The sequence below is a fragment of the Sminthopsis crassicaudata genome, chromosome 5 (assembly GCF_048593235.1).
Source record: "Sminthopsis crassicaudata isolate SCR6 chromosome 5, ASM4859323v1, whole genome shotgun sequence".
NCBI classification, from domain to species: Eukaryota; Metazoa; Chordata; class Mammalia; order Dasyuromorphia; family Dasyuridae; genus Sminthopsis; species Sminthopsis crassicaudata.
This window is the reverse complement of record NC_133621.1, coordinates 217,529,394-217,557,004: the sequence shown is the minus strand read 5'-3', so window position 1 is coordinate 217,557,004 and position 27,611 is coordinate 217,529,394. Positions and strand designations below refer to the sequence as shown.

The 27,611-nt window shown below is 38.1% G+C and overlaps 1 protein-coding gene across 1 annotated transcript; it reads right to left on the bottom strand.

Moving 5' to 3' along the window:
* Positions 1-889: 889 nt before the first annotated feature.
* Positions 890-27,488, bottom strand: AVIL (advillin). Its single transcript, XM_074269819.1, has 20 exons — positions 26,649-27,488; positions 23,811-23,911; positions 22,040-22,114; positions 19,867-20,063; positions 19,279-19,387; positions 18,805-18,915; positions 17,292-17,494; positions 16,665-16,743; positions 16,489-16,587; positions 15,459-15,612; positions 15,227-15,327; positions 14,590-14,727; positions 14,310-14,468; positions 6,395-6,574; positions 5,479-5,624; positions 5,179-5,323; positions 3,761-3,949; positions 3,353-3,421; positions 2,036-2,158; positions 890-1,501 (listed from the first exon to the last, which is right to left on the bottom strand). Exons 2-20 carry the CDS (start codon positions 23,874-23,876, stop codon positions 1,388-1,390), a joined length of 2,457 nt encoding a protein of 818 aa, XP_074125920.1. The 5' UTR covers positions 23,877-23,911; positions 26,649-27,488; the 3' UTR covers positions 890-1,387.
* Positions 27,489-27,611: the final 123 nt, after the last annotated feature.

Genomic DNA, 27,611 nt, shown 5'->3' with positions numbered 1-27,611 from the left:
GTGGAGTGAAGTAGAACAAGAGGACAATTTATACTGTGATTATATTATCTTAAAGGAGTTTCAGATGTTCTTCAGATGCTGTTTAGCTTTGAAAATCTGAAAAGACAGAGATTGCAGATAACATGCCAAATCAGAATATCTAATAGTCCAATTTTGTTTGGGGAATGTCATATTTCTGGAATAGCAATAAGAAATAACATTTGGAAAGGTGGGTAGGAACGTCATGAGCTCTTCATTAGCAGGCTGACCTTTTTGTGTTCTAGAGGTGATGGGAGATTTAAGTAGAGGTATGATGTGATTGGATACATGCTTTGAGAAAAGCATCTGTGTAGAGGACACACAACACAGCTTTGAATAATTTGAAAATTATAAACAAAGGTAGCAAAATTGTTCTCCTGTGTGGAGGACAGGAGAACAATTTTGCTATCTTTGTTTATAATTTGCATCAACCTCTAAGGTTACTACAGATTTAGCTGTTTGTAGAAGTTACGTCATCAGAAACTAATGAAAATATAATTTGTGTTAAAACTTAGGATTCCTTTCTATTTGAAACGAATTAAAAATACAGTTTGCTGGAATGTTCACTTGTGGATGTTTATGGAATCCTTTGAAGATAAGTCTCTAGTGGCCCATGTGCTTATGTGACATTGGACTTGTTACAAAATGAACACCAAATGGCTTCTTTCTTGACTTCAGGGCTGGTGCTTTATCTCCTGTGCTATCTAGCTGTCCCTAAATGGCATTTTTTCTTGCTTGAACCTTTTGGTATGGCCAAGATGTTTGTTTCTTAGACAGCTAATGGGCAAACTTTGTTCCATTCCAGTAGATACTGCTATGTTCTTATTCCTACCCTCCCCAAACTTCCTGGTACAAAAACATTCCACAGATATGAAATATATGCTGTATTTTTTGTATGAGCAAATAAGAATGTTGATAACATTCCCTTATTTTGGAGAGAAGCCTTGATTTGAAAAGATGCCTGGGAGTTACCAGGAGATGTATGAAAATTGCTTACAGGTTTCAGTGACTTTTGAATTGCCCCCTTTTTTGCATTAACGATGTTGATATCTGAACACCAAAATTAAACTGTTGTCCTCATGATAATATTTTAGGTTTGGAAAGTTCGATAGATGAACTATATAACTTAATGTCTATGTTTTTCTGCTTTGGTTTCTCTAAATTCATGCAGAAATCAGAGTGATAGTTAATATATGTACTCAAACAATTAAATAATGGCAGAGATACTCATTCTAGGTAACATACTACACTCTGCAAAATTCTTGCTTCTATAAGTAGCTAAGTACATTGTGCTAGACAGATAATTTCTTTCCTCATAATTGGCACTATCTGTTCTCTAGTATGACCTCAAATAGGTGTTTGCTTCCATTTAAAAAAGCCCCTTTTCTTTCTTCAGGTTGAGCTGTTTCCAGCCAGGCAAAGCAGCAAATTTCCCTCTGGTGATGCCAAATACAGCAACAAAATCTTCATCAGAGAGGTAATTCTAGAAGAGAGAAAATGGAAATTTCTGACTAGTGGCTTTGGGGAATCAGGCACATGTTAGAGTGAAAGCAAAGTATTTTGTTTGAATAAAATATTTCCTTTATAAGTGCTGGAGGGAGAAAGATGATAGTCTGTTCCTTTGAGCTGAGGGGGGGAAATCTAGACTGTTTTTTTTATCTTTTTGGTATAAATGGTTAGTAATCCAGAATCAGATTTTTGGCCTGAAGAAGTAGGCATAGTATTGTCTTATTGTCTAAGCCAAATAGGGAATTTTGTGGCAAGCAGACCATAAAATGAGTTATGAATGATATATGAACCACAAACATTGGACAAAGTGGAGAACTCAACATGTTTCTCATTACCGATGCTGCCAGTCTAATTGGGTCTTCCAGCTGCTTTAAAGGGATTGGTTACAAGATCATATGCATTCTAGGAATTTGATTCAGAAGTTCTTCCTAAAGATATTCATTAGGAAGAACCAGACTATGGAGAAAGGGACCTTTTTTCTACCTAAAAGAATCCTATAGCCACTGACCTCCTTTTTGGCAGGGTCTACATCCTTAGGTAACTCATGTTGCTGATTTTTCAACAGTACTTCTATAGGGTAGTATTTTTGTTCACTGCCACCAGTTTTCAGGAGGGAAGCATCATTCATGTCCTAGAAAGAGAGATTTGCATGTGTTTACAGTAAAGAATTGTTCAGAGCAGCCAACTTCCCAGTTGCCCCAACAACCATGCTTTCCTGTTAACTCCTCACCAGGAACATTGTATTACCTACTAAAGAGCTGGGGGGTTTTCTGAATACAGGAATATTAAATCTCATCAGAATTTTAAAATTACTACTTCATTTGCTGTGGTGTTTTGACTTGTGTCCATAGTGCTTCAAACACACTCAGGGAACACCACATTTGCATGCTGTCATTGGTACAGTACACTGTTTTCATGGTCAGAAGGAATCATACCTGAAAGCCATTGCCAGTGGCAGTCTCTGTCCGTGTTTGTTATCATTTTAATTTCATTTAAAATACTTTAAATCAGTGAATCATTTAAAAATAGATCTGGTAATATGAGTTTGAGAATTGATGAGGGAAAATGAGAGTGGGGCATACTATATACTTTTTTTTAATTAATTTTATAATTATAACTTTGACAGTACATAAGCATAGGTAATTTTTTTTTTTTTAACAACATTATCCCTTGTACTCTCTTCTGTTCCGAATTTTTCTCCTCCTTCCCTCCACCCCCTCCCCTAGATGGCAGGCATTCCCATACATATTAAATATCTTATAGTATATCCTAGGTACAATATATGTGTGCAGAACCGAATTTTGTTGTTGTTGTTGTTGTTGTTGTTGCAAAGGAAGAATTGTATTCGGAAGGTATATATACTTCTGAAAACACATAGTCCTGACATTTAAAATAGTGGCAAATCATTCCACACTGTTGGATCTTTTTCATCCTTTTAAATGGATAGAAGTAACTTAGAGTGTTCCTTGGATTATACATTGAAAGACCCTGGAGACCCAGTGGATAGAACATTGGACCTGGAGTCAAGAAGGCAAGGCCCGTGTTCAAAACCAGCCTCAACACTCATTGGCTGTTATCCTGGGCATGTCATTTAGCCTTGTCAGTCTCAGTTTTCTCATCTGCAAAAAAGGTGTAATAGTAGCACCTGTCTCCCAGGGTGGTTGTGAAGGTGAGATATTTGCAAAAGCCTCTTGTAAACTAAAGTCCTTAAAAAAAAACAAAAAACAATAACTGATGAAAATATGATTTGTTAGAAATGGATTGACCTAGACTGGCTTTGTGCAATTTTCCCTTTATGATATTTTTGAGAATAAGTTCAACTCACAGCAGTGATTCTCACAATTGCATCAGTGTCTCCCAACTCTTTCTTTAACTGTTCATATGATTTGCCTTCCTGTGGGAATAAAGAACACACAGGTTAAGGATGTAAAGAAAGGTCATTTGTCACCCAGAACACATTCAGAGACAACACATGGGCCAGAGGAGAAGAATCCTTATTTTCATCCATTTGCAGGGACAGATTTTGTTTAATAAGATTTTTATTTCATTAATATAGAAATAATTTTTCATCATGAAGAAAATAAGTTGTTTTGTAAGTAACTTATAAGCACATATAGAACCTACTTTGGGGACTGTACTGGTTACTATGGTAGATAAGGAGTAGAATATAAAGCAATGGCCACATCCACCCAGTAGATTCCCCATAGCTCTTGTGTGCTTCCTTGGCTCTTACACTCCAGATATGAGGGTCCCAGGCCAAGAACCAGCCTGTAAAGACGGGTGGCTCAAACCCCTGTTTGATGATGAGGATTGGTGTGTCAGTCTCCCGGCCACTGGGGTGAGTGCGTAGATACTCCCGGGCTGAAGTAAAGGCTCCCTCTTTTTCTGTGGCATTAGCTTCAGCACCAATCCATAAGAATACCTGTTGTATTAAAGATTTAATATTTTATGTTTTAAATGGTGGCACATATGCTACTAGCCTTGAAGTCAGATGACATGCTTCTGGCATGTTTTAGCCAATGACTCTCGGTAAGTCACTAAACCTTTTGGTATCTCAGGTAACTTCCTAATATTGTAAGTTATAGACAGTTGCCCATTTTTATTTGTATTGGTGGAGGAAATTTCCACATAAGAATTCCCTTAATTCAGGGCAGCTAGGTGGCGCAGTGTACCTGCCTAGAAGACAGGAAGACCTGAATTCAAATATGATCTCAGACACTTAACACATCCTAGTTGCGTGACCCTGGGAAAGTCACTTAACCCCAATTTAAAAAAAAAAAAAAGGCCTTTCATGAATGGAATTCACATATATTGTTTATCAAGGGTTTCCAAGGGCCAGATGTGGCCCACTGAGGACATTTATGCGGCCCACCGGGTTATGGCAAATGGGCTGAGGGGTGGAGACAGAGTGTGAGGTTTTGTTTTTACTATAGTCCAGCCCTCCCACAGTCTGAGGAACAGTGAGCTGGTCCCCTATTTAAAAAGTTTGAGGACCACAATGTGTATTTTATAATACAGTTTATAACTGAATAGACCCTTAGAAGTCATGAAGTCCCAAACCCTCATTTCACAATAAGGCAGTAAGTGGTAGAAGTGGAATTTTAACTTGGATCCTTGTCACCAAATCCATAACTCTGTCCATTATACCACTTTTTAAATCAGGAGGCTATGTCATATATTAGCCTCCTTCTAGGATTTCATAGCCTCAGGAGGCTTTTCTAATGTGGGTTACTTATCAGGGAGGCTATTGGATAGCTATGCTTTATAGATGAAATAAATGAAATGAAGAGGAATGGTAGATTACCTTTGAAGACTGATTTTATAACTACAGCCCTTCTCTTTTTTAGGTTTTATTTTGTTTTTTTAATTTTGGGGCTTACTTTTAATTTTAGTGGAAAAAAGTGCTTTCTGTAAGATAACGGTTTTAGAGCAGCCAATAAAAATCACCATGCTTGTTAGGCCATTAGGATGACTTTCTAGACACCTTACTACGCTCTCTTACCTTAGAAAAATACAAAAAGAACAGCTCATCCATTGACTATGGCAGTTGACCAATTATGCTCTGAAGTGGTTTGTTCCTGACTTATGGGTAAATAGGCCAAAGTGCATGAATCTTGGTCATCTGCTCTGGGCTCTACATATGCTGCTTACCTGGTCCCAGGTATCCAAGAGCATCACATCACTTGGATTTAGGTCATCCTGCGTGAAGTCTGTGATCTCAGTAATAATGAAACGACCAGTCTTATTGGAACATTCAAAGAGCCGTGGCTGGACATCAAGGATTTCCTGTTGGAGCCTACAAGGTACAATCCATCACATGTTTACCTGAAAAGTAATTCTGGCCCTGTATGGGACTTAAAATATTATATAATCTCAACATGGTAAACTATTGGTTAGTCTTGCATGTTTTGTATAGGAGTTGAAGGACGATAATTCTGTGCTCATATTTACCTTTTATCATTGGCATAAGGGACTTTTCCTCCCAATGTGTCCCAAAATGCTGCTGGCTCCTGTCCTTCAGCAACAGTGTTTTCAGTGCCATCACAAAGCACTCTAGCTAATTCCTTTGCCATTGCTCTCTCATCACCACTGGAACCCTGAGGTTAGAATGAAAATAGGAGAACCTTAGCCTCCCAGATGGGCTTCTTGTAGAATGAGAAACTTTTGGAACTTCATATAGACTAGGTAACAGGCTATAATCACCAGTGATTAGAAATATAATTATTTTTATTTGTAGTGCTTTGAAAGAGGGAGTTATTCTGTTTGTTTTAGTTAGAGAAAGGAAGGAATATAGACAATTTTTATTTTCCATAAATTCACATTAGGCAAATTCATCTGTAAAGAATTTTGAAAGAAATCAGCATTCCACACCAAAAAAAAAAAAAAAAAAAAAAAAAGAAAAAGAAAAAGAAAGAAAAGGGAGAATTGTGCCTAATAGCAAGATTCTTTCATCTACTGGATAGATCGACATGCATTATGTTTGCTTCAGTTTGATTTTAGTAGCTATTATTATAGCTCTATTTTAGTTATTTTTTAATGCTTTTGAATGAACATGCAAATTTGAATTGGGAAATGGAGATGATTAGTTTACAATTTTAAGTATAGAGTACAAGTAATTACTAAACTGACTGAGATGGAAAGATCTTCATGTTCGGCTTGCATGAAGATCATAGGATATAATTTAGTCTACTCCAGTGTTTCCCTTGCCTTTATGATGTGAGGTCTGGTGAAAAGTAATTATATGAAATGCTTATGTTTCTTTTTAGTATCCCTTGGGGAAAATGTTCTTTATTCACTGTCCATCCTTTCCTTAAGGTCGTTTGACTTTGCCCTTGTGAAGAAGAAAAGAGGAAGAATGCCATTTTACCTTTCCATACCACAGGTAGTGCTCATTTTGTGTCCTCAGCAGAAAGACATCATTGGAATTCAGCGAAGAGGAAAATGCTGGCACCTCCACAGCTTTGGTGTTGGTTTCATCATGCCCTTGAATCTGGAAGAGTCTCACAGGGGGATCAGGCTCAGCACTTGCCTTCCTAGATGTTCCTCCCTATAGAGAAAAGAAAATACTTTATGCCTGTCAGTACACAGTATTCTTCTAGCTAGGGATACAACAGAGAAAAATTAGCCTGCATTAAGAGGAACTAAGGAAAGATTAAGTGCATATCAGAGAGAACAGCCATAGATTTAGAATGTCAACTAGTTGTGAATTCCCTAAATATATAATTTTTTAATATCTCCTTTGTGACTAACTCTGTGTGAGGTTCTCTTGGGGATACACAATAATAATTTTTTGTGTGTGATTTCCATTCAAAGCTTTCTGAGATACTGTAAATATCCCATTTTATGGAAAAGAAAAATGAAGCTTAGAGAGTTTAATTGATTTAAATGATACAAGCATCACATAGTTTGTAAATTTCAGGTTGGGAGTCAAATTCATGTCTCTCACCATCCCAAGGCCACTATCCTTTTATATTGTGCTTTGCTGCCTTTTAAAATACATTCAATAAAAGTTCTAGCAAAATGGCAAAATAAGTGGTTGCAACTAATTCCAAACCCCCTACTCTATTATTTGTCAGAAAAGTGACAAATGTGCCAAATTAAATCAGAGAACAACCTCATAGGACATACTTCACAGAAAGGAGTAAAGAAAATACACCAATACAATGAATAAGTAGTATGAAATAAAAGTAAGGCTAAATCTCCAAAAAATAGAATGTAACTACAGCAGTAATATTCACACCTTCAGAAAATGAATTAGTCATCTAACAGAGGCATCTAGAATCACAATAAGATATAAGGGAAGAACTATCATATGTATAATTAGAAAGGGCAGTGGAGAGAGTATTACAATATAAGAACAGAAGACCTGAAAACATAGAAAAGACAATGGAAAATTTCAGTGAGTTCAGAGAATTTCCGATGAGCAGAGTAGATCAGGAAGAATAAAACATGCAGTAATGGAAGAAAAAAATACAGCAAAATTTAAAGAAATAGTAAAAATGACAAGAGATTTCAGATTTCTATAAATCATAACTATAAATCTACAAGACAGAATTGGGTGAGACAATCAGGATCATTGATCTCTATGAAGAAATAGAGTCTGAATACTATATTGAAAGAAATAATTAAACAACATTTATTGGAATTATTGAAATCAAAAGGAAGAGTAAAAATTTATAAGATTCCATAGGTCACTGACAGGGAGGAACCCCAAATTTAACTCACCTAGAAATGTAGTTGCCAAGTTCTAGAGCTTCAGTGTCAAAGAAAATCTTGCAAATTGCCTGGAGGAAGCAGTTCACAGATCAAAAAGCACCAATTTGAGTTGTGTAAACTACTCATTAACAATGAGAAATGAAAGAAGAGGCTGGAACTGAGTAAACTGAAAAAGGGAAATTGATTGCAATCCTAGATTACCCATACAAAAAATTGTGGCTATGCTAGCATATGGAAAAAAGATGATGCTTCAGTGAGTTTCAAAAATGTATTTCCTGCAGAGAGTCTAAATTGGATAGAGCCTTTGACATATCATATGAGTAAGCTCCTAAAGCTAAATAACAATGATTTAGTTTTGAATACAAATAGTGAGTAGAAAATGATAGTCTTCACAAGCAGTAAGGAGGTAGTTTCTAAATCATACTTACTATAAGAGTCATTGAAAATAAGGGGCTGGGGAAAGAATCCTTTGAAATAGGAATGGATAGAACTAGATCATCTGAAGGACAAAAGGAACAGTGAAAATAGAAATAATATTTTTAAAAATAGTACAACTAGTGAAGATTAAACAAAAGTAAACTACATACCTAGGGAAGGATTTTTTTTTTTTTTTTTTTTTAAGATTAGGGAATATTTTTTCTATAATATGCAGATACTTCTTTAGGTAAATTCACATTGTGCAAATTTGATTTTATATAAAGAATTCTGTAAAAATCCACATTCTAAAAAAAACAAACAAACAAACAAAAAAAAAAAACAGTTATGTTAAATTTATGGTATGGTGCTGTGCTCCTTGAACTGGTCCTCTCCTTCCATAAACATTCAGTTCCCTTTCTGCCTGCCTTCTCCATATCTTCAAGCAAATTCACGTTATATAAAAATTGCTTTATATACAGGTCTGTGGAATGGTTTACTTAAGTAAAGCATGGTTAAGTATGATTGATCTGATCCTACAAGGAGATGTTATAGGCCAGAACTTGAAACAAGGCACTAAGTGGAATTGAGGAGACAATGGTTAAATCTAGTTTAGCATTGATTTAATCCTTCAACAAATAATGGTTTCCTAGTGATATAATAATTGGTTTATACTCAGTGTAGAGCATATAAACTCAGCCAGAATCAGAACTAGGGAAGACAGAGACCGTGGTGGTGGACCTCCTGCCTCCCCCACAGAAACCAAGAGACATTCAGGAGGACCTCAGGAAAGCTGGCCTGGGCCCCTGGCAAGGAGATAATAAAGGATTTGGATTTTAACACCTGGCTACACTTGTGATTACTGAACTAAAATGAAGGCTGCTCCTAGAGACCCCAAAGAAACCGAACCAAAAGAACATTACAACAGAGGGTAAGATGAGCTTTACTAAGTTGCAGCTTGGGAGAGTGGTTAACAGTGAATAGTATTAGTGTAAGGCTTTAAGACTGTTATTAAAGAAAAGATATATAAAGCACTAATGTACCCATTTTTAAAAAGAAGCTAGCGGAGGGATGGGCAGGAAATAATACAAAGGAATATAATGGAAGGAAAATTAATCTTAACAATACCCTTAAATGTTAAGAGGGTGAATATTATTAATATTAAAATTTAAAAACCTTAATTGCTGATTAAGTTAGAAAATAAAATCTAACTTGATGCTTACAGTAAATACATTTAAAACAGATTTATTCTGACTCAAAGGATTAGAATAAAATCTTTTATCCTAAAGATGAATTTTTAAGAAGCAAGATTTGCAGTTATGATTTTGGATAAGCAATAGAAAACAAGTACAATTTATAGACCTAAAAATTAAGATAAATAATAAAAGTATTCTCTAGATAATGAAAAAATATTAACATTAACTATATAGCAATTGAATTCTTAAAGCAAAAACTAACAACAGATAGCAATTTAGAAATGAGATAGTAATTTTAGAAATCAGTAATGTTCTCTGCAAAGGCTTGGACAATCAATCCATCAGAAATAAAAGAAATTATATGTTAGAAAAAATGGATTTGATAAATTTATGGGTTTCTGAATGAAACTCTTAAAGAATTCACATTTCTCAGGCTCCAATAATATTTACACAAAAATTTATCATAGGCTAAGGCAAAAAGAATGCCAACAAAAGGCAGGAATGTTATATATATTGGTTACGGATCCTTGCAAAAGAATTGAAAATGCATAACAAAATGACATTTTAAATAATAAGTCAAAGATCAAATCATGAACAATAAGAAAATCTTTATATGTTAAAGCAGTTTCTTTTTGGTCCTTGAAGCAATAGGAAGCTACCAGTTGTAAGGGACTCAGGGGTTTGACAATCCTGTGGCTAGGAGACCAATTAGAATTGCTTTTTTTTTTTTTTTTTACAATACAGGCAAGACTTTGAAAACTGCAACATGAATTCATTATATTTTTAAAAATAAAGAGAACACAATGGAGATGTACAGTTTCATATATCAATCTCTGTTACGTATATGGAAATATTAATTTTATTTGATGTGTTAAGTTCAGAATAAAAAATAATTGAACTAATCAAGGCAAGAGGAAATGAGAGCCTAAACTAAAGTAATGAGTAAGTAGAGACTAAGGGATAGAATGGAAGAGATATTCTGGACATAGAAAGGACAAGATTTGACAATCATTGAGTATCAAATTATGAAGAAAAAACTTAGAAATAGGTAAAATGTTAAAAAAAATTTTTTTTAAAAAGGAAGAAAAAAAGGTCAAGAACACCTAGGAAAAATTTTTAAATTGGAATAAAGGAATTAAACATCACCATAGCTCAAATTTTTAAGCAGTAATTATCAATTTACTTTGTAGTAAAAATAAGCTAGTGGAAAAGTTTAGATGAGCAAATCTTAGAAATTATTGTAGTAATATAATCTTTCTCAACTGATGAACACAGTACATGAGAAAAAATTCTTCAGCAAGAACTACTGGGAAAGCTGGATAACAATTTGATAAGAAAGAGCTTTAGACTAGAATTCTACAACAAATGCAACTGTAAGTTCCAAATAGATAAATGAGCTAAACATTTGAAAATCCATTAAAAAGAGGAGAATGGAAAGTTAGATCATTCATGACTATGTATAAAGAATGCCATTACATAATATAAAAGGCAAAATAGACTACTTTGATGATGTAAGAATAAAAGCTTTTATACCACTAAAAATAAAAACACCTAGAGCAAGATTTTTTTTTTTTTAATTCAACCAGTGATTTCATTGCAGAATGAAATCCTGGATAAAGAAAGCCCCTCTATTAATGAAGCCCAGCGACTCCTTTGCAGCTTAAGTCTTAGAGAATTGTCTGAGGAACACAATGTATGTTACAGACAATATTTGAACCCAGACTAACCACTGTATCTTAACTTCTCAGAAGAAGAAATATAGAATTGGGGAAAAAAAGTCTTAGCACAAGATATCTTTTAGGAATTCCAAAACCATTTGGTAAGCTGTAAGAATTAGTCCATTCCCCCAATAGATAAAATGGTTAATAGAATGGACAGAATTGTTAAAATAAGAAACTATCACTGCCCATTTTAAAAAGTGCTCAAAAACATTAATCGAAAACAAACTCATTAAACTGGCAAAGATGGAACGATTCAATGTTGAAGATGTAAGAAAAATGATTCCATTATTGTTTGTATCCATAGGAAGTAACAAGGAAAAAACTAGGTGTATAATAATCTAGCAATATTAGTAATAGCAAAATATAAACAAAATTATGGGGCCTGGGATGTAGAAAATGGCTAAAAAATAAAGCATATGAATTTACTATGCCATAAGGAATAAAGTCATAAAGTCAAACAAATATAGGAAGACCAGTATGGAGTAAAATGATCAGTTACCAGAAAACCTCCCAAATACCCCAAAACAAAATGAAAACCCTATACAAAATTATTATATTAAGAAAACTTTGAATGCCAGCAAAACTCATGAAAAATTTCACTCATAAACTCAAAACTAATAAAAATGATATTAATATAGCATTCCATTTCTTTTAACAAAGAAACCTACATCAGTGTAAGGATGCATATATTCTTAGCTAAATCAATTTTATGCTGTTTTACTTTTGAGGAGATAACATTGTAGAGGATTCAGTAGTAAGGATTTTGGGGATTATTGTATGAAGTATCTAATTTATAATTGATCATAATGTTTGATAAAAATATTTATATTTAAATACTGGGCAATGGACTTCCTCTTATCTTAGCCTGAAAACTGACCTGGCAGTGCCCTAGAGATATTGGATGAAATCCCTTCCCTGACCAACCCATTTCTAATTTGAATGTATGATATGACTATTGTGCAGCGGATTGGCAGACTGCCATTGTTTGGAGACACTGGTCGCTGTCCCACTTTGTGGGGGGGGAAGAGTATATAGTTTTTAGTGTTCTTCCCTTTTTGATACCGCTCCCTCTTCTATGCCTCCTTGGTTATATTCAGTTTCAACCACGTGGCCCTCCATTAAATGCATCAAGTAAAAGGGACTTTTGTTTTCAGCATTGACTATCCTAAAAAACTATCTTATCAGCTTTCAAAAGAGACCCAGTAATTAGGACTAGTACTATGAGAGGTTTCTTTCCATTAGATAACATGATAGTCTCTTGCCAAATAGGGTCAGTGAACTCTATCCCTCCTTCTTCCTTCATTGTTAGACATCTTAGGTGTCTTTTTTCTTCTGTCTCTCCTCTTCCTTCAACCTTTTATATGTCCATTCCTTCTCTACTCCCCCATTCCTCAAACTGAGATGGGTTTCATATATGGCCTCAGTAATTGGGAATCTCCCTAGCTCTTAAGTGGGTAGGGAAGGAAGCCTCAAGGAAGGCTTGGGTTAGGACCTTGGAAGGCAGAATTGAAACCTTGGAGGCTGAAGCTTTGGCTTTCCATCTTCAGCCTTCTTCCTCCCAGGTTACTCTGCAAAAGGCAATATGATGCAAGCAAAGATTGCTGTGGTGTTGCTGCAATCAGAAGGCCTTTTAAACCATGGGATCCTAGGACTTAGAATGAAACAATGTAGGAGGATGCTTCCCTCATTTTGCTCCCCAAACATTTAATTTTCTTCTCTTGGGTATCTAGGGAAGAAATTCAGTCCCTATTCCTGCACTTCAGAGTCCTTTGTCTTATCTCCAATATTTTTCACAATAATATTATGTACCAGGCCCTATGTTAAATGCTTAATAATTATTCTCTCATTTAAGTTGTCTAAAAATATTCTCTAACTCTGAGACCTCACCTTTTGATTGGCTTGTTCCTCTCAGAACCTCCAAATTAAGGAGTGATTTCAAACTCTTTTGTGACCTCATTTAGCGTTTTCTTAGCAAAGATATTGGGGGTAATTTGCCATTTCTTTCTCCAGTTCATTTTATAGATGAGGAAAGTCACACAATAAATTTCTGAAGCCAAATTTGAATTCAAGACGAGTCTTCCTGTGACTGTAGCCCAGGGTTTTGTTTTAATTTCTCTCCAAGTACACAGATAACTCATCTTACCTTATTCCAGGTGGAACCCTATCCCATTATCTTTTCAGCTCCCTCTTATGTATTGTTTTCTCCTAGTAGAATGTAAATTCCTTGAAGGCAAGGATTGCTAGTATTTGTCAGTACTTGTATTCCTGGCAGTTAGCAAAGTTCCTGGTGTACAGTAAGTATTTAACAAATGTTTGTTGACTGACTAGATAGTAACTGCTGAGGTACTAGTAAATAAAAGTTAGCTTGTTGTCAGCTTGTTGATTGTTTCTGTCAGGAATGGAACTTTTAATAAAGCTATCAGGAGTAGCTATAGAAAAATTGAAGAATGGATAGAAGATAATTCAGATGTGAATGTTGTATGTCTGAGGTGCCAATGGTGCAAAAAGGTGGAGATATCTAGTAAGAAATGTAGCACTAGAACTCAGATGGGGCTGGGGATAAAGATTTGTTTCATTTTCAAAGAAGTGATAATTAAACCACAGGAATGCATGAAGTCACCAATGACAAGTTCAGAGAGAAGAAAAGGGGATTTTTTGACTTCAAGGAGTCAAAAGACTAACTGGAAAGATGAGACTTAACATGTGATACAAAGAATAATGCTAAGCTGAAAGGCACTAGTATAAGTGCAAAAGATGTTAGATAAAGGAGAAATTATGCACTGGATTAACTGGAAAAGTTACCATGGTAGAGAAAGATGTTTAGAATTTGTTAGGAAAGAGGAAAAGCATTCCAGGAAGTGAGAATAAACCCAAGATGTGGGGAGCAGAGGGTAGGTAGGGAGGAATTATGAGACCAGTTTGAGGATTGGGAAGTACATGTGGGGAATAGTATGAAGCAAATTTAGAAAGGTAAGGTGGGCTTAATTATGGTGAGCATTCAAAGCTAGGGAGAGGAGTTTGAACTTGAATCCAGTGTATTTTGAAGCTTATGCCATCATGTTAGATTCATTGGGCAAGGATGTGCAAAATGGATCGACAAGCTTGTTTCTCACTTCCTCAGTGTCCCGTGACTATAATTCTTATATTTCATTCATAGAACCTTCAGTTTGGTTTTCAGCATACTAACTCATAAGTTAATTTTTCTGAGGGAGAGGAGGAGAAAAAGAGATCTCACCTCAAAAATGACAAGCTTTCCTTTGAAGATGGCCATAAAGTGGCGTGGTTCTTTCCCCATGCTGACCAACACCTGCACTGGAGTGCCCCCAAACTGTCTGTCCAGTTCCACTGCTTGGTAAGCTGAAGCTGTCAGCTCATCCTTGGAAGCATGTCGACCCTACCATTGAGAGACGAGGGGACAGATTTGTCGTGGGAGAGATGGACCCCTCTTGTTTATTCGTGTCAAAAGACAAGTGATACATCTGAATTTCAGACTGAAGGTTATCTTTTAAACTTACCTGCCAGATGTATAGGATATAATGTGACTTATAGTTCACTTCATATGTATAGAGAACCAGGTAACAGTCTCCTCCATAGAAAAAGCCGTACCACTTACGTTCAACTGGGACTAGTTCCAGATTTTCAATTCTCCAAACCTGGACAAAGGAGATGCATGTCATACAGCGATTCTGTTGTTAGATATGGAGTCAGCTGTGTAAATTAGTACAATTGGATGGAAATTAGACCACAATGAAAAGAGATCTAGCAGAGAGGGGTTAAGAACATAATGACCATTCAAAATACATCCAGCATCTTTAGTACCATTCCCTCTCTTAAGACAAGTGCTTTGGGCTATCAGGTGCATCAGATGATGGCTTTAGAGCTCTTTACAGGATGATAGACTATTTGGATCATTTTGCAAGGGAAAAGGCTAACAACATATTTGGGCAACCTACCTCTCTTTACCCAAAGGAACTGTGGGGGGAAAACCACTACCTTGCAGATTTTGCTGTTTCTGAGAGCCTAAGATCCTGCAGTTGAGAAGAGGGCTTTGGGCCGGAAGTCAGAGGACCAGAAGTAGAACCTACATTCCAGTGTAAGTGCATTGCTGAGTGTACTTGCTACCTTCCTTCAGTTTTACGTTGCTTGTCTTACCTCAACGTTTCCATTCCCATCATCAACCATCCTTTCTTGGGCCGCTACATCTGATTTTGTGTGAAGGAGAGTCACATCAAACTTGTCCTGAATGACTTTGGCTGTAGAAAAGGTTTCAGGAAAAGTCATATAAGTAAGATACCCAGTTATGAACACAAACATGGAATGACAGCAACAATGCTGCCCTTTGGGAATTCCCGTCACTGCTAAAGATTTGGAGAGGAAATCTCACCAATTTTATTCATGCTGAAGGTTTTTCCTAAGCCTAAGGTCTGGTCTTTCACTGTCCACTTCTGAAACAGCTGCTTGAACATGGCAGACTCGGCTCCGTCATTGATAGTCTCCACATTGGTGCTACTTGGATAACCCTTCATCTTAATAAAGCCCTATGGCCCAATGAGAAAAAGATTACTGAATTGTTTGCTTGTTGACTCATCCTTTTGGTTCCAGATGCTAAGACAGTTCTCCTGAAGTCAGATTCATGTTAACTCACTTAAAAAAAAATAAAATTTGATTGATACCTTTTATTTGAACATGGATTAAAATTTCCCCTGTATATTCCCTTTCCTTCCTCTCCATAAATAATTTTGCTGATACATTTCTAATTGAAGACTGAATTGCCTACCCGCAGTATGTATTCATAGAAAACATTTTGGCATCTTTCTGTTAAGTTGTTGCAATATTTTTGTGCTTATGGTGAGCAAATTCCTTTATTACACTATGTCTCATCAGCATTTATGTAATTTATTGACTTTGTACTCTACTTTGTATTCTATCAGTTTGCTTGCTCATTTACTACTTTATGTTTTTCAAAAGATATATCTACTTGTGTCCTTTCTCTTTAAACAATAATCTCCTTGGGATCCAAAAAAATACCCTTTATAATTTTCTTTCTCTCCCTTTGCCCTGACATTTATCCCATAGCATATAGGATGGTTCTCTGTGCACAGTTTTGGTACTATTATTTACTCACTAAGTCAATATCATTCTTCTGTTAGAATGTAAACTTTCTGAGGGCCAATCATTTTGGTTTTGTATCTCTAACACTTAGCATAGTGCCTAGTACCTCATAGGAGTTTAATAAATACTAGTTAATTGATTGATAGGATCTTACTATCATAGATCCAAAGCTGGCCCAGATAGGCTTATTTGCCCAAGGTCACAAGTTAAGTGAAGAACCCAAGTATAATCTGACTGCAAGTCCAGCTTTCTCTCCACTGCCCAAAATCATCAGGCCATTTTTATATTTTAATTGCACCTACCAGAGCTTTGGACATAGCAGTCTGTTTCTCAATCTTGGTGGCTCCCTTTCCTTTCCAGACATATATCTTGCTTCCACCGTGATCCAGGATGTAGCAATCCTGAAACATTCCAGTGGATAAGTGACATTACTCTTGGTTAGATTGTTCTAGTCTGAGTCTACTGGTGTTCTACTTACCTCATGATTCAGTAAATCTTGGACAAGAGGCCTTGTGGATACTTCTGTGACTGTCAACTGTCCACCTGAGTCAGAGACACTAGAGAAAAAAGGAAATGAAGGAGGGAGTGGTGTGATTTGGGTTATCTTTCCTTGGAACACTCTCCCTGCCTATATATTGATAGTTAATAAGAGATAGTTAATCTCTTTCCTTTGTTGGCCAGTTTCTTTGTAGGATTTGGTTATTACTCCCAGTGCTTGGGAATATGTATTTTGTGGTAAGCTAATGTTTAAATCCTTTTAAAAAATGTTCCCTTTATTCTGAGGATTCATTCCACCTTTCTCCCCCAAATCTTTTTACTTCCAGAGCACCAGGAATGTTGAATGTCTGTTACATGGTGCTGGAGTAAAGATGCTATCTTATGACTCGAAGAATGACCAGGAAGCACTGTGTGCCCAAATATCAACACAAAAATAAGAGGTAAGATACTTGAGTGGAAGAACTTTGATACTTTCATTTATTATAGATATTAGAAGAAGGATTGGAAGAAAGCTCTAAATCTCAGAATCCAAAATGGGGACAATTTAAGATATCTAGATTTATGAGGAGACCCTTCATTCTTTTAAGAGTAGGAAATGGCCACTTACTGATATAATGTGATGTTTGATTTCTGTTCTTGATCTAAGAGCTCATCAGAGGTTGCAGGCTTGATCAAGGAGCGTTCACCTAGTGTGTCCTGAAGGATCTTCATCAGGTTTGAACTGGCTGCCTCATTGTCTCCCTCAATGACACCTATTTCAGCACGGCCCCCACGCTCTCGATCCCGAATATCCTTTGCTAGGAGCATTGCCTGACATGTCCAAAATAAAAATTCATTGTGCCTACCTTATAATAGGAGCTTGAGTATTTTTTTCCCCTTGAGTTTGGGGTTAAGTGACTTGCCCAGGGTCACACAGCTAGGAAGTATTACGTGTCTGAGACCAAATTTGAATTTGGGTCCTCCAGAATTCAGGGCTGGTTCTCTATCCACTGCGCTACCTAGCTAGAAGCAAGTCTCAGATCCAGGAGATAGGAATTTTTAGTATCTTAAAGGTCTTGGGAATGAGTCGTTAATTCCTTGGGAGAAATGTCCTTCCATTACCTCATCTTCCCCGAAAAAATTCTAGAGGTCTCTCTATTATGAGTACAATCATCTTCTTAGTGATTCAAATTCAAAAGCTTAGTCATTTGTGACTTTTCCCTCTGCACTGGTCTGTATATTCAGTTAGTTACTAGATTTCTATCAATTCTGCCTCCGTAAAAATCTCTTCATAAAATCCACCTTCTTCTCTCCTCTCACATATTCACCACCCTAATTCAGGCACTCATCATCTCTTTCCTGGATTACTGCCATAGCTTCCTAATTAGGCTCTTTGCTTCCAGTTTCCTCCCTTTAATCCATCTTCCTTCTTTACAGCTGTTAAATTAATCTTCCTCAGGCCCAAGTCTGACCATGTCATTTCTGTGCTCAAAGCCCTCACTCCAAAGTCCTTAGGGATAAAATACAGATTTCACAATCTGGTTCCAATCTACCTTTTCAGCCATATTTCATGTTATTCTCTTTTGTGAACGTTCAGCCAAATCGGCTCATTAGCTATTCTCTGAACTTGACGATCCACCTCTCACCTCTAGACTTTTCACAAAAATATGTCCTATGCCTAGAATGAACACATTCATCATCTCTGCTTCTTAGAATCTTTATCTTCCTTCAAGAGTCCACCCATATACCATCTTCTCAGTGAAAACTTCTTATTCCTCCCAGTTATCAGTGCTTGCTAGCTCAGTTTTTCTTATGTTCCTCATACAACATGCATCCCATGCAGTTAAGTGCCTTTCATTTAGACTCCTGTTTTTGCCTTGTAGTTCCAGTACCTAGCATAGAGCCTTTCACATGATAGACGTTTAATAAATATCTGGCTTTATTGTCTCCAGGCCAGATCCTACCAAAAAAAAGTAGGAGTTCAATTTTAATCTCAAATAAGACCGGGATATAGAAATAACAGTAATAATCGTAAATAACACTAATAATAATTGCTGAGAAAGAAGGAAACCGTGTCTGAAAAACCTGAGTTCTCTCTTCCTCTCCCCTCAGAGGCTCCAAGGAAAGAGCAGCAACAGTACCTTGAGCCGTTCCCCAGTGTTGCTTTCTGGGCCATTCCACTGGATGATGACCCTTCCAAGGTCCAGCAAGAACACATCGCCCAGGTTAAAACTGTCCCAGCTCAGGTCCACCTACAGGTTAGAGATAGACACTGCTCAGAGTAGTCCTGTAGCTCTTAAAACATTGTGAGCAGATCTTGCCTTCCTTAGAATGAGCAGAAGGGATGGGACCAGTGGGTTGAGTTTGAGTCTTTTTTGTGTCCTGGATCCCTTTGGCACTCCAATGAACCTTATGGACCCCCTCAAAATCATGGTTTTTAAATCCATAAAACAAAATACAAAGGATGACAAAACCAATTATGTTGAATCATAGTTATAAAAAATTTAAAACAAAACCCCCCCCCCCAAAACAAGTTCACAGACTTCAGGTTAAGAGCCTTGGTTAGGTGATGTTAATCACCCCCTCAGGAGAGTTTGACTTTGTGGAAAACTTACTTCAGTAGCAGCTATGTGCCTTTTCCCTTTCACATGCAGTAGACGCTTCACATCATAGGTGTTGGTCTCTACATGCTTCATCCCAGAGGCCACACCTCCCTTCTTGTAGCTGAGGGATAAAGGGATAGTTATCTTTCCTATTTTTTTTTCTTTGGAATTCAAGTTAAGTGATTTGCCCAGGATCAAAAAACTAGTATCTGAGGTCTTTTCCTACGGTTGTCACACCAGACCTCCTTCTAGGCTCCCTTGACATCACTGTCCTAAGAGAAAAAGAATGAACTTCCTGCCCACTCATGGCTCACATCCTCCAGGACACTTTCTTTGATTAACTTCTACCTTTTATCCAGTCTGTCAGTATTTAAGACCAGTTCAGCCTTTTCCTCAGTTATTGCTGTAACAGATCCCCAAGGAGCTTCATCAGCTTGGGGAAGGAAAGAACTGTTATGAGTTTTGGTAAAAATGCCATTGTGATTCTTGACTTTTTCTTTCCTTTGCAATGCACTGTATATTTCCATTGTGGACACATATTAAGTGTCCAGTTAGAGAGAGGATAAGTCTAAGAACAATCCCGTTCCGATTTCTACTCACATGATCCCCTGTTTGAAATAGCCTCGGAAAGTCTCTGATTCATGATACTGAACCTCCCGGTGTTGCACTGGGCTGCCACCCAGATAGTCGTCTAGCTGAGTGGTATAGATGGCAGCACAGCTCTGCTCATCTTGGGAAGAGTCCTTTCCAATCCAGTAGTGGATATCCTGGCATAAGAGACTTCCAGATCTCCGGGTCTAAAGTATACCAGGAAGATGTGGAATTAGAGAATGGCTCATTTTCTGCTCCAATATGAACTGTATGTAGCACATTGGGATGTGAGGGATGGGGATCGGGGGCTTAGCAGAATCCCTTAGCAGAGTCAATCAACCCAGTAAAAGAAATCTAGATTACATGTATTCAAATCCTGGTGGCCTAAATCTATTCTTACATTTGAATAAATGAGACATTTTGCTCTCTCTCAAGATAAGTGAGAAAGTTGACAACAAAGAGAAGCCCTAATAAGGATGAACTTTCAGAATTTTAATAGTTCCCCCATTTTATTAAACAGGTATTTATTAAACACCATAAGCAATGGATTGTGCGAGGCACTGAGAATACAAAGATTGGTTTCTGTTCTACAGAATTCTCCATTTATACTCATTCTTCCATCACAGCACCATTAAATATACAATTTGCACTGTAAACTTGTACCTATATGTTGTTTTGTCTTTGTTCTTCAGTTAACTTCATGGTCATATACAGGAAAGATCAAGTTTAAAACTGTCCTAGGGCTTTTGTATTGTCATTTTTCCGACTAAAGTCACTTTGAAGCTAGGGTCTGGGCCTTTTGTATCCCTCCAGGGTATCTGGGGAACGACTGTATAAACAGGGGTTGGCTGGATCATCATTGATTAACATTAGACCCAGGGAAGAAGCTTTCTTGGGCTAATGAGATTAATTCTCCACTCCAGTTCTACCATTCCTTATGAATTGAAAATGAAAGGTCAGTTTTGGACTTTAAATTCTTAGAGTTCTTGAGGAATAGGTCATTCTCTCTCTTGCTGACCTCCTCCATTCCTGACTTTAGCATCACTTCTGGTCCTGACCACTCCCTGGGGCTCCAATGTTGCATTTCTAACTCCCAGCTGGATGTTATCAACTGGTTGTCCAAGATGAGCTTCAAATGGAATCTCCCCTGCCTCTTTCCCTCTTCTCCCCCTAAACCTGCTGGTCCTAAATGGCCCCATCATTTTTCCATTCTTTCATTAAGGATGGCCAATTTAGTTATTTTTAATTTTTTCTTCTTCCATATTGCCTGCTCTGAAACATCTTCATCTTCCATCAGTTGCTAAATTTTGCCCATTTTCTATAACCTTTGTCTTTCTACTTTCTATCTACTTCTAACCTACTTTCTATAACCTTTGTCTTTCTACTCCCACTGATGATACTATTGCCTCCTTAAAGGGCAATCGGAACAAATCCATAACTGGCTTTCCTGCCTTTAGGCACTCTCCTCACTAATTCATTTTCTCACATGATTGCTGTAGTGAGATTCTCCAGGCAATATGTAGGTCTTTTCCTCTAAATCCTTTGGTATTTCCTCATTATTTAACCACTGGAATATAAGCCCTTTAGCCTGGACCGGAAGACCTTCCAGAATGTCTCCAAATTAGTTCTTCAGACTGTTTCCCTTCTGCAGTCTGCATCGGAGCCAAATTTGACAAATTAGCATTCACTGATCTTAGTCTGTCCTTTCTTGCCACTGTCTTTGATATGTTAGCCTCCATTGCAAGTCATGGTCTCTCATGGAATTCCTTCAAGATTCCCTGCAGGTGACACCTTTTCCACAAAGCCTTCTCTTCTTTTCTCCATCCCACCATCCCCAAGTTAGGTGAGTTCATCTTTCTTGAATCTCCCTTACATTCTCTTGTGAATTTAGTATGATACACTAAATTTAATACTAAATACAAGGTATGCTATACCTTGTATTATTGTGGCTTGTGTATTTCTTCCATAAGATTTTTGAAAGTAGGAACTAGATTATCTTTGATCTTTATAAACCCAGAGCACTGCAAAATGTATTTGCATAGAGATGTTTGGAAAATATTAGCTTGTCCCAAGGTTCCTGTGGGCCATCACCCTCCACCACCAGCAGGTGTCTGTAGCTCCCAAGAATAGATGACCCATGGGGAGAGACTGAGGCTGGGGAATTGGGGACTAGAGCGCTCACCGAGAGAACCACGTAACAGTCTCCCTCGTAGAAATTGCCATGAAGGCCCAAGGGCACCAGCACTAGTTCCATTTTCTGGAAGGACAAAAAGTGAGTGAGGGGTATGTGCCAGTCTGCATTCCTTCTCCCCAGTGCCCATCCTTCTCCCACTTTTGCTTTTCCCGATCCAACAAATATCCAGAACAATGGCAAAGGGTCCAAACCTGGCCAGTCCCTCTTCTAGTCTGAGGGCTCGACAAATCATTGTTCTGATCCAGACCTGTGACTTCATTGATAAAGGGAACTGATAGAGAAACTCTCTCCACTCTTGCAGGGAGAGATGTCTGAAGCCCTGAGAGGTGAGGTCATTTGCTCAGTGTGGGGGCTAAGGAAGGTCTTGAATCTGATCTTCCTGAAGACTCCAAGACTAGCAAAAATCTCTCAAAAAAAAAAAATGAGTAGGTACAATAATGATCTTGATCTCTTTGAGGCATAGAGTAGCCATTACTTATGCTTGGAAGTAAAACCTGGGGCCAGTTCCTGGAGATGAGATTTTTTTGTTGTTCTCTAGATTTGGGGAGAGAAAGGAGCTAGCAGTCCCTTGCAGCCCCTAAGCAATTTTGCCATAGAGGGGAAGTTCCCTTTTGTTGTTAGGGAGTTCTCTGCTGGCCCCATGAAATAACTTGGAACCCCTTCAAGTTTTGCCCCTTGGGAACTAGATGATTTTGCCGAAAGGGATAGCTGTTTTTCATAACTTCCGAGGATAACCGATGTGTTGCTAGCCTTTTCAGTAGCTGGGGATAAGATGGTTGGGAGAAAATTTGGAATTTAACATTAAAGGGGACAGCTACGAACAAACCCCAAAGCCTAGTTGGGTGACAAGCTGAAGGCTTTGCGATTCATTTTCTTCCAGTGACAACAGAAGGAAAACAAGTAGAATTATTGATCCCACCATCTGGGGCAATTGTAATGGTGTGTCTCTGTGGAGGATGGAGGAAGGACAAGGATACCTTGGAAGGGCCTGATCACTGGTGCACTTGTGTGAACCGAATCTGCGTAGGGATCCTCCTCTTCTGCACCCCGACCATGGTTGCCACTGATCCTGCTCCCTGGCTGGCTGCCAGGGATACCTTACCACTACCTTCCAAGCCCCAGGAATAAGGATTACCAGTAGAGTTATAAGGTGCAAGAAAAGGGGATGGCAATCTTTGGAATATTTGGGAGAGGAAGTGTCCCGCCTCCCTAAGCAGGAAGTTTCCTTTCCCTTCCCCAGACTTTAGCACCTGAATTTAAGAGCTCCACCTTCATCATGGCTCTGGGGGCTGTGAGAACTTTAGCTCTACCAACAAGGCAGCTCCCTGCCTCCCCAGAGAGGAAGCTGATTATGGGAAGTTTGCTACTATGTCAAGGAAAGTATGAAGAGCCTCCAAGACTTCTGAGCTTTCAATAGTACACTCTCCAACGTGAATGTAGAATACAGATCATTCTTACTAAGTTGCTGTTGTTCAGCATGTAAAATATACCTGTATCTACTTCTCTTGGGTGCCTGGAGCAGTCAGGGATGACCAAGTACATTCATTCACTTTAGTCTTTTACCATTCTTCCAAACAAGAATTAGTCAAGAAGCTTTTCAAAGTAGAACAAAGTTTCTGCCCGACGCTAACATTGACAGTGGAATTGAACCAGTTGAACAACAGCTCGATGTCACAGGCAGACCCTGCCTTGGCTTAAGGGAATTGGCAGTTAGGACGGAAGCTGAGAATTTGTTTTTGACCCTGGGGGCCCAGCTTACCTCTATTCTCCAAGTGATTACTCCTGGGTCATTGCCCACTGCCCTGAAGGCGCCACTCAGAGACATGTTGCTTGTCTTCTCAGGACTAAACTACAATGTAACTGAGGAAAAGGTGTAATGAGGCATCCAACACTGAATACTTATGCAGTACTTTTCTTCTGAAACATTTTTGATATTTTTCCAGCCATGTAGTTTATTCTTCTATATCCTTATGGGACATAACCTGACCATTTCGCAGATGAGAACAGTAACAATATGACATTTTTATTATGAGGTTTACAAAATAATGGGCACTTTCTCACTTAATTCTTGTGAAGTAGGCACTACAAGAATTATCCCTATTTTACAGATGAGGAAACTGAGGCTGAAAAAATTAAGTAAATGAACTGTGGGCACACTGCAACCAAGTGTCCAAGATGGGATTTGAATGGCTGTTTCTGATGAAGAAATGACTTGTCCAAAGTCTCACAACGAGCTGGTTGACCTCTGGAATCTCAATTTCCATTTCTGTTCTTTTTCTTATCTCTCTTCCCTTTGAAGTCTTATCTGAATTCAGTGGGAGCACCAAAAGAGATTTCGGATGCTATCCAGAAATCAAGTTCAAAGAAGTTCTTTCCTCCCCCTCCATACCATGCCTTGAACTTGCTTATTTTCCCTATTCTTCCATTAAGAAGTCAGTGGGGTAGTAGAACAGTGCAGGGCCTGAAGAAATCAAGAAACTTGCCACTTTAAAGTGACAGTGTTTGAGCCTGGGTTTCCTCATCAGCAAAAGATGATAATACTTGTACTTCAGTTAGAAGTTGGCTTGTGAAGAGAGCAATTCAATGCAGTGTAAATAAATGGCAGTTAATTGTTCTTTCTCTGACTCCTCCTTTCACTGAATTTTTAAAAAACCAAACAAAAGCTATGTATGCTTGTTTGAGTCATAAAAGATTCTCTGTGCTCCATGAATGAAAAGGGAATGAATGAAAGAGGAACAAAATGGCAGGGCTGGGCAAAGGACAAAAAGCTCCAGGTGCAAGAAGCAGGCAAACATGGGGTGTGTTCTTAGTCTTCTAAACAGTGTAAATTCAGCCCAAGCCACCTGAGTGAGGGATGAGGTACTCAAAATGTGAGGATAGCTAACTCCATCTCCTTTTTGTTTCTTTTTTGGCTTCAGCCAGCTATTTGGCCCTGGGTTGAAGCAAAGTATTCTTGTTATATGTACTTATTATTTTATTAAGCACCCACACCTAATTTTGTATTTCTTAATAATAAAGACATGGGTTTGACATTTAGACTTATGTCTAAGTTAGACTTAACTTGTTACCATTGAGAGAAATAGGAGGAAATTCCTTCTCATCTACAAACAGTAAAGAAATAGGATGATGGAGTTTATAAATAAATGCACTACATACTAAAGGAAAAGAAACCCTATAGGGATTACTGTAGACTCTTGTGATCGATGATGGGATGGGGTATATAGAGAAAACCTAATTGGAATTTCTTTATCATTTATCTAGGAAACCAGATTCAGAGAAGTGTCCTAGGGAAAGCCTTTGAGAAAGAGCATACCCCTTCAAATAGTGAGCTCTTTTCTCTGCTTTTGCCTTAGGTCAGAGGATGGATGGTGAAAAACAGAAGCAAAGGAGTCACTAGGTAACTTGACCTGCTCCATCTTGCACAGTGTTTACCCTGGACCTAAATACCTTATATCTAGCAGGTATTTTTCTCTCTCTTTTAAGTGCCCTGTACCTCACTATTTCCCTGCCCCCCTCATCATCCCTCAAAATAAATGAGTAGGGAGAAGACAGAAGAGGCTTAATTTTTTTTCATCCCCAAACCTTTCTAGCTCCAAAAGTAATAAAGCCAACTCTTTAGCGAACTAAAAATGACATGAGCAACATATTCAACTGAGAGTTGGTCCTATTTCTATTTGAAATCATCCTTTACTTTCAGAAGGCAAATGTTAAGATCAGAGTCTTAGTAACCTTAATAGTCTCTGTGAAGGAACCTGGGGAAGGATCAGTGTGGTTGATTTTCTCTCCTGTCCTTAAATTTGTTTCCACCTTCAGCACTCACTCACTAATGGCAAATTACTATATAACCTGCTCTGGGAATGGGGGAAGTGGAAACCTTTATAAAAACCAAACCAACTAAATTAGGAATGAAGGTTTCCAAGGTCAAAGTCAAAGCAGAACCAAAGTTTTTGAAAGGAGTATTTTCAAACTCCTGATTTATTCCTTTTAGCCACATGCATTTGAAATTTCTACTTCTATTATTACTGCTATTGCTAATCCCTCTGACTCCTTCCTAACCCTTCCCCCTCCACCCATTTGCAAGGAAGGACTTTCAAGATGAAACTGCACCAACAATTCAATTTTTTAATCCAGAATTCTTGAAGCTCATGATTTCTGCCCACTCCACCTAACCCCACAACAAGGCAACCTCCTGGTGTTAAGTTGCTTAGTACATACATAATATTTAATTGAATTTCATTTTGTTTTGAACCATCTGCAAGTAATTCTTGTGATAAAACAGATACCCAAGGGATTGCAAGTGCAGCATTAAAAATCAGTGCCCTAAACTGGAGGAATAGCTTTGTATCTTAAACTGGATTATGGGTGTCTCCTCCCATTATTTCACCCACCCCATCTGTCTCCAAAAGAGAGCTGGAAGACTCAAGGAATCCTCTCATAGTCCTGCCCATCCTCGCCTGAACTTGTTCCATGTCTATCAGTAATCCAGTTCATTCTTTATCCTTTATTACAATCTTCTAAAAACTAAAACCAAGAAAAATAATTTAAAATTTTCAAGATATGTATAAGATAATTTACCAATAAACTAAGCCAGCCTTACCTCGTCTTTTCCCCAGACTAGATTCCTGTCTCACGGTGAGTAGGGCGTAGTAATTACCCAACTCCTCCCCGGCCACAGAACAGCTCTCTGCCCAGGACAGCTGATCTGACAATGGGTCATATTTGCTTATATTTGCACCTTAACCGCATTTTCTCAGCCCTGGCCAATCAGAGACAGGCTGGTCTCTGGCTGGATTTATGAAGAGAAAGCTTTATGTGTGCCTATTCAAAGTAGCAAAAACCAGGAGACTTTTAAAGGTCTCTTTTCTCTTTTAACTCTGTTTCCACACCCTATTCTAATTGATTTTTCTAAAGTGCACAGCCCATCAATAATGCAGAAAGTGGGGAGGAGTGGAAGAGCAGATATGAAATTAGCCATATTATAGATGGGGATACATTAAGCTGATAGATATTGTATGACAGATAGAAGCCAAAACAAACAACAGACACAGTACCAGGAAATCCTGGACTTGCTCTGCTGAGAATTGGACAGTGGGAAGCCGGAGCCAGGGGTACAGAGCCCCAAAATCTGGAAGATGATGTTACTGGGGAAGGGAGTTTCTCCCCAAACCAGCTTCTCCTTCCGCAGGATTACCCCCAGCCTCAGCAGAATGGTTCTTTTTCAGGGGAGATAAAGTGCTCGAAATGCATGGAACCTCAGGGTTCTCTTGTACTGTTCAGTCTCACCGAAAGTCAACAGTAAAATTCGGATCACTGTTCAAGAACTAGACAGGGAGTGGAATAGTTCCAAATGGCCTGGTGGGGGAAAGAGGTGGGAAAAATTCACATAATCCTCAGGAAAAGCCTGACGTTGAGCCCAATGTAAGTTTTCTAGGCTGTAGTAGTCAGTTGGTTGAAATCTCGATGGCGATGCAGATCTAAATGTGACATGTCTGGGGAAGGGTGCTTTTCGGGTGATTTGTTCATGGTGGCTTGAATACACAACCACAGGGCTATTCCTGGT

Bases quoted from the DNA above. Each gene is read 5' to 3' on its own strand.
- AVIL (XM_074269819.1), bottom strand. From the start codon at position 23,876: ATGTCTCTGAGTGGCGCCTTCAGGGCAGTGGGCAATGACCCAGGAGTA. The intron at 14,728-15,226 runs GTAAGACAAGCA...TCCTTTGTCCAG, and splicing joins ATGGGAATGGAAACGTTGAG to GTTTGGAGAATTGAAAATCT. The intron at 6,575-14,309 runs GTGAGATCTCTT...TTTTCTCTATAG, and splicing joins GAAAGCTTGTCATTTTTGAG to GGAGGAACATCTAGGAAGGC.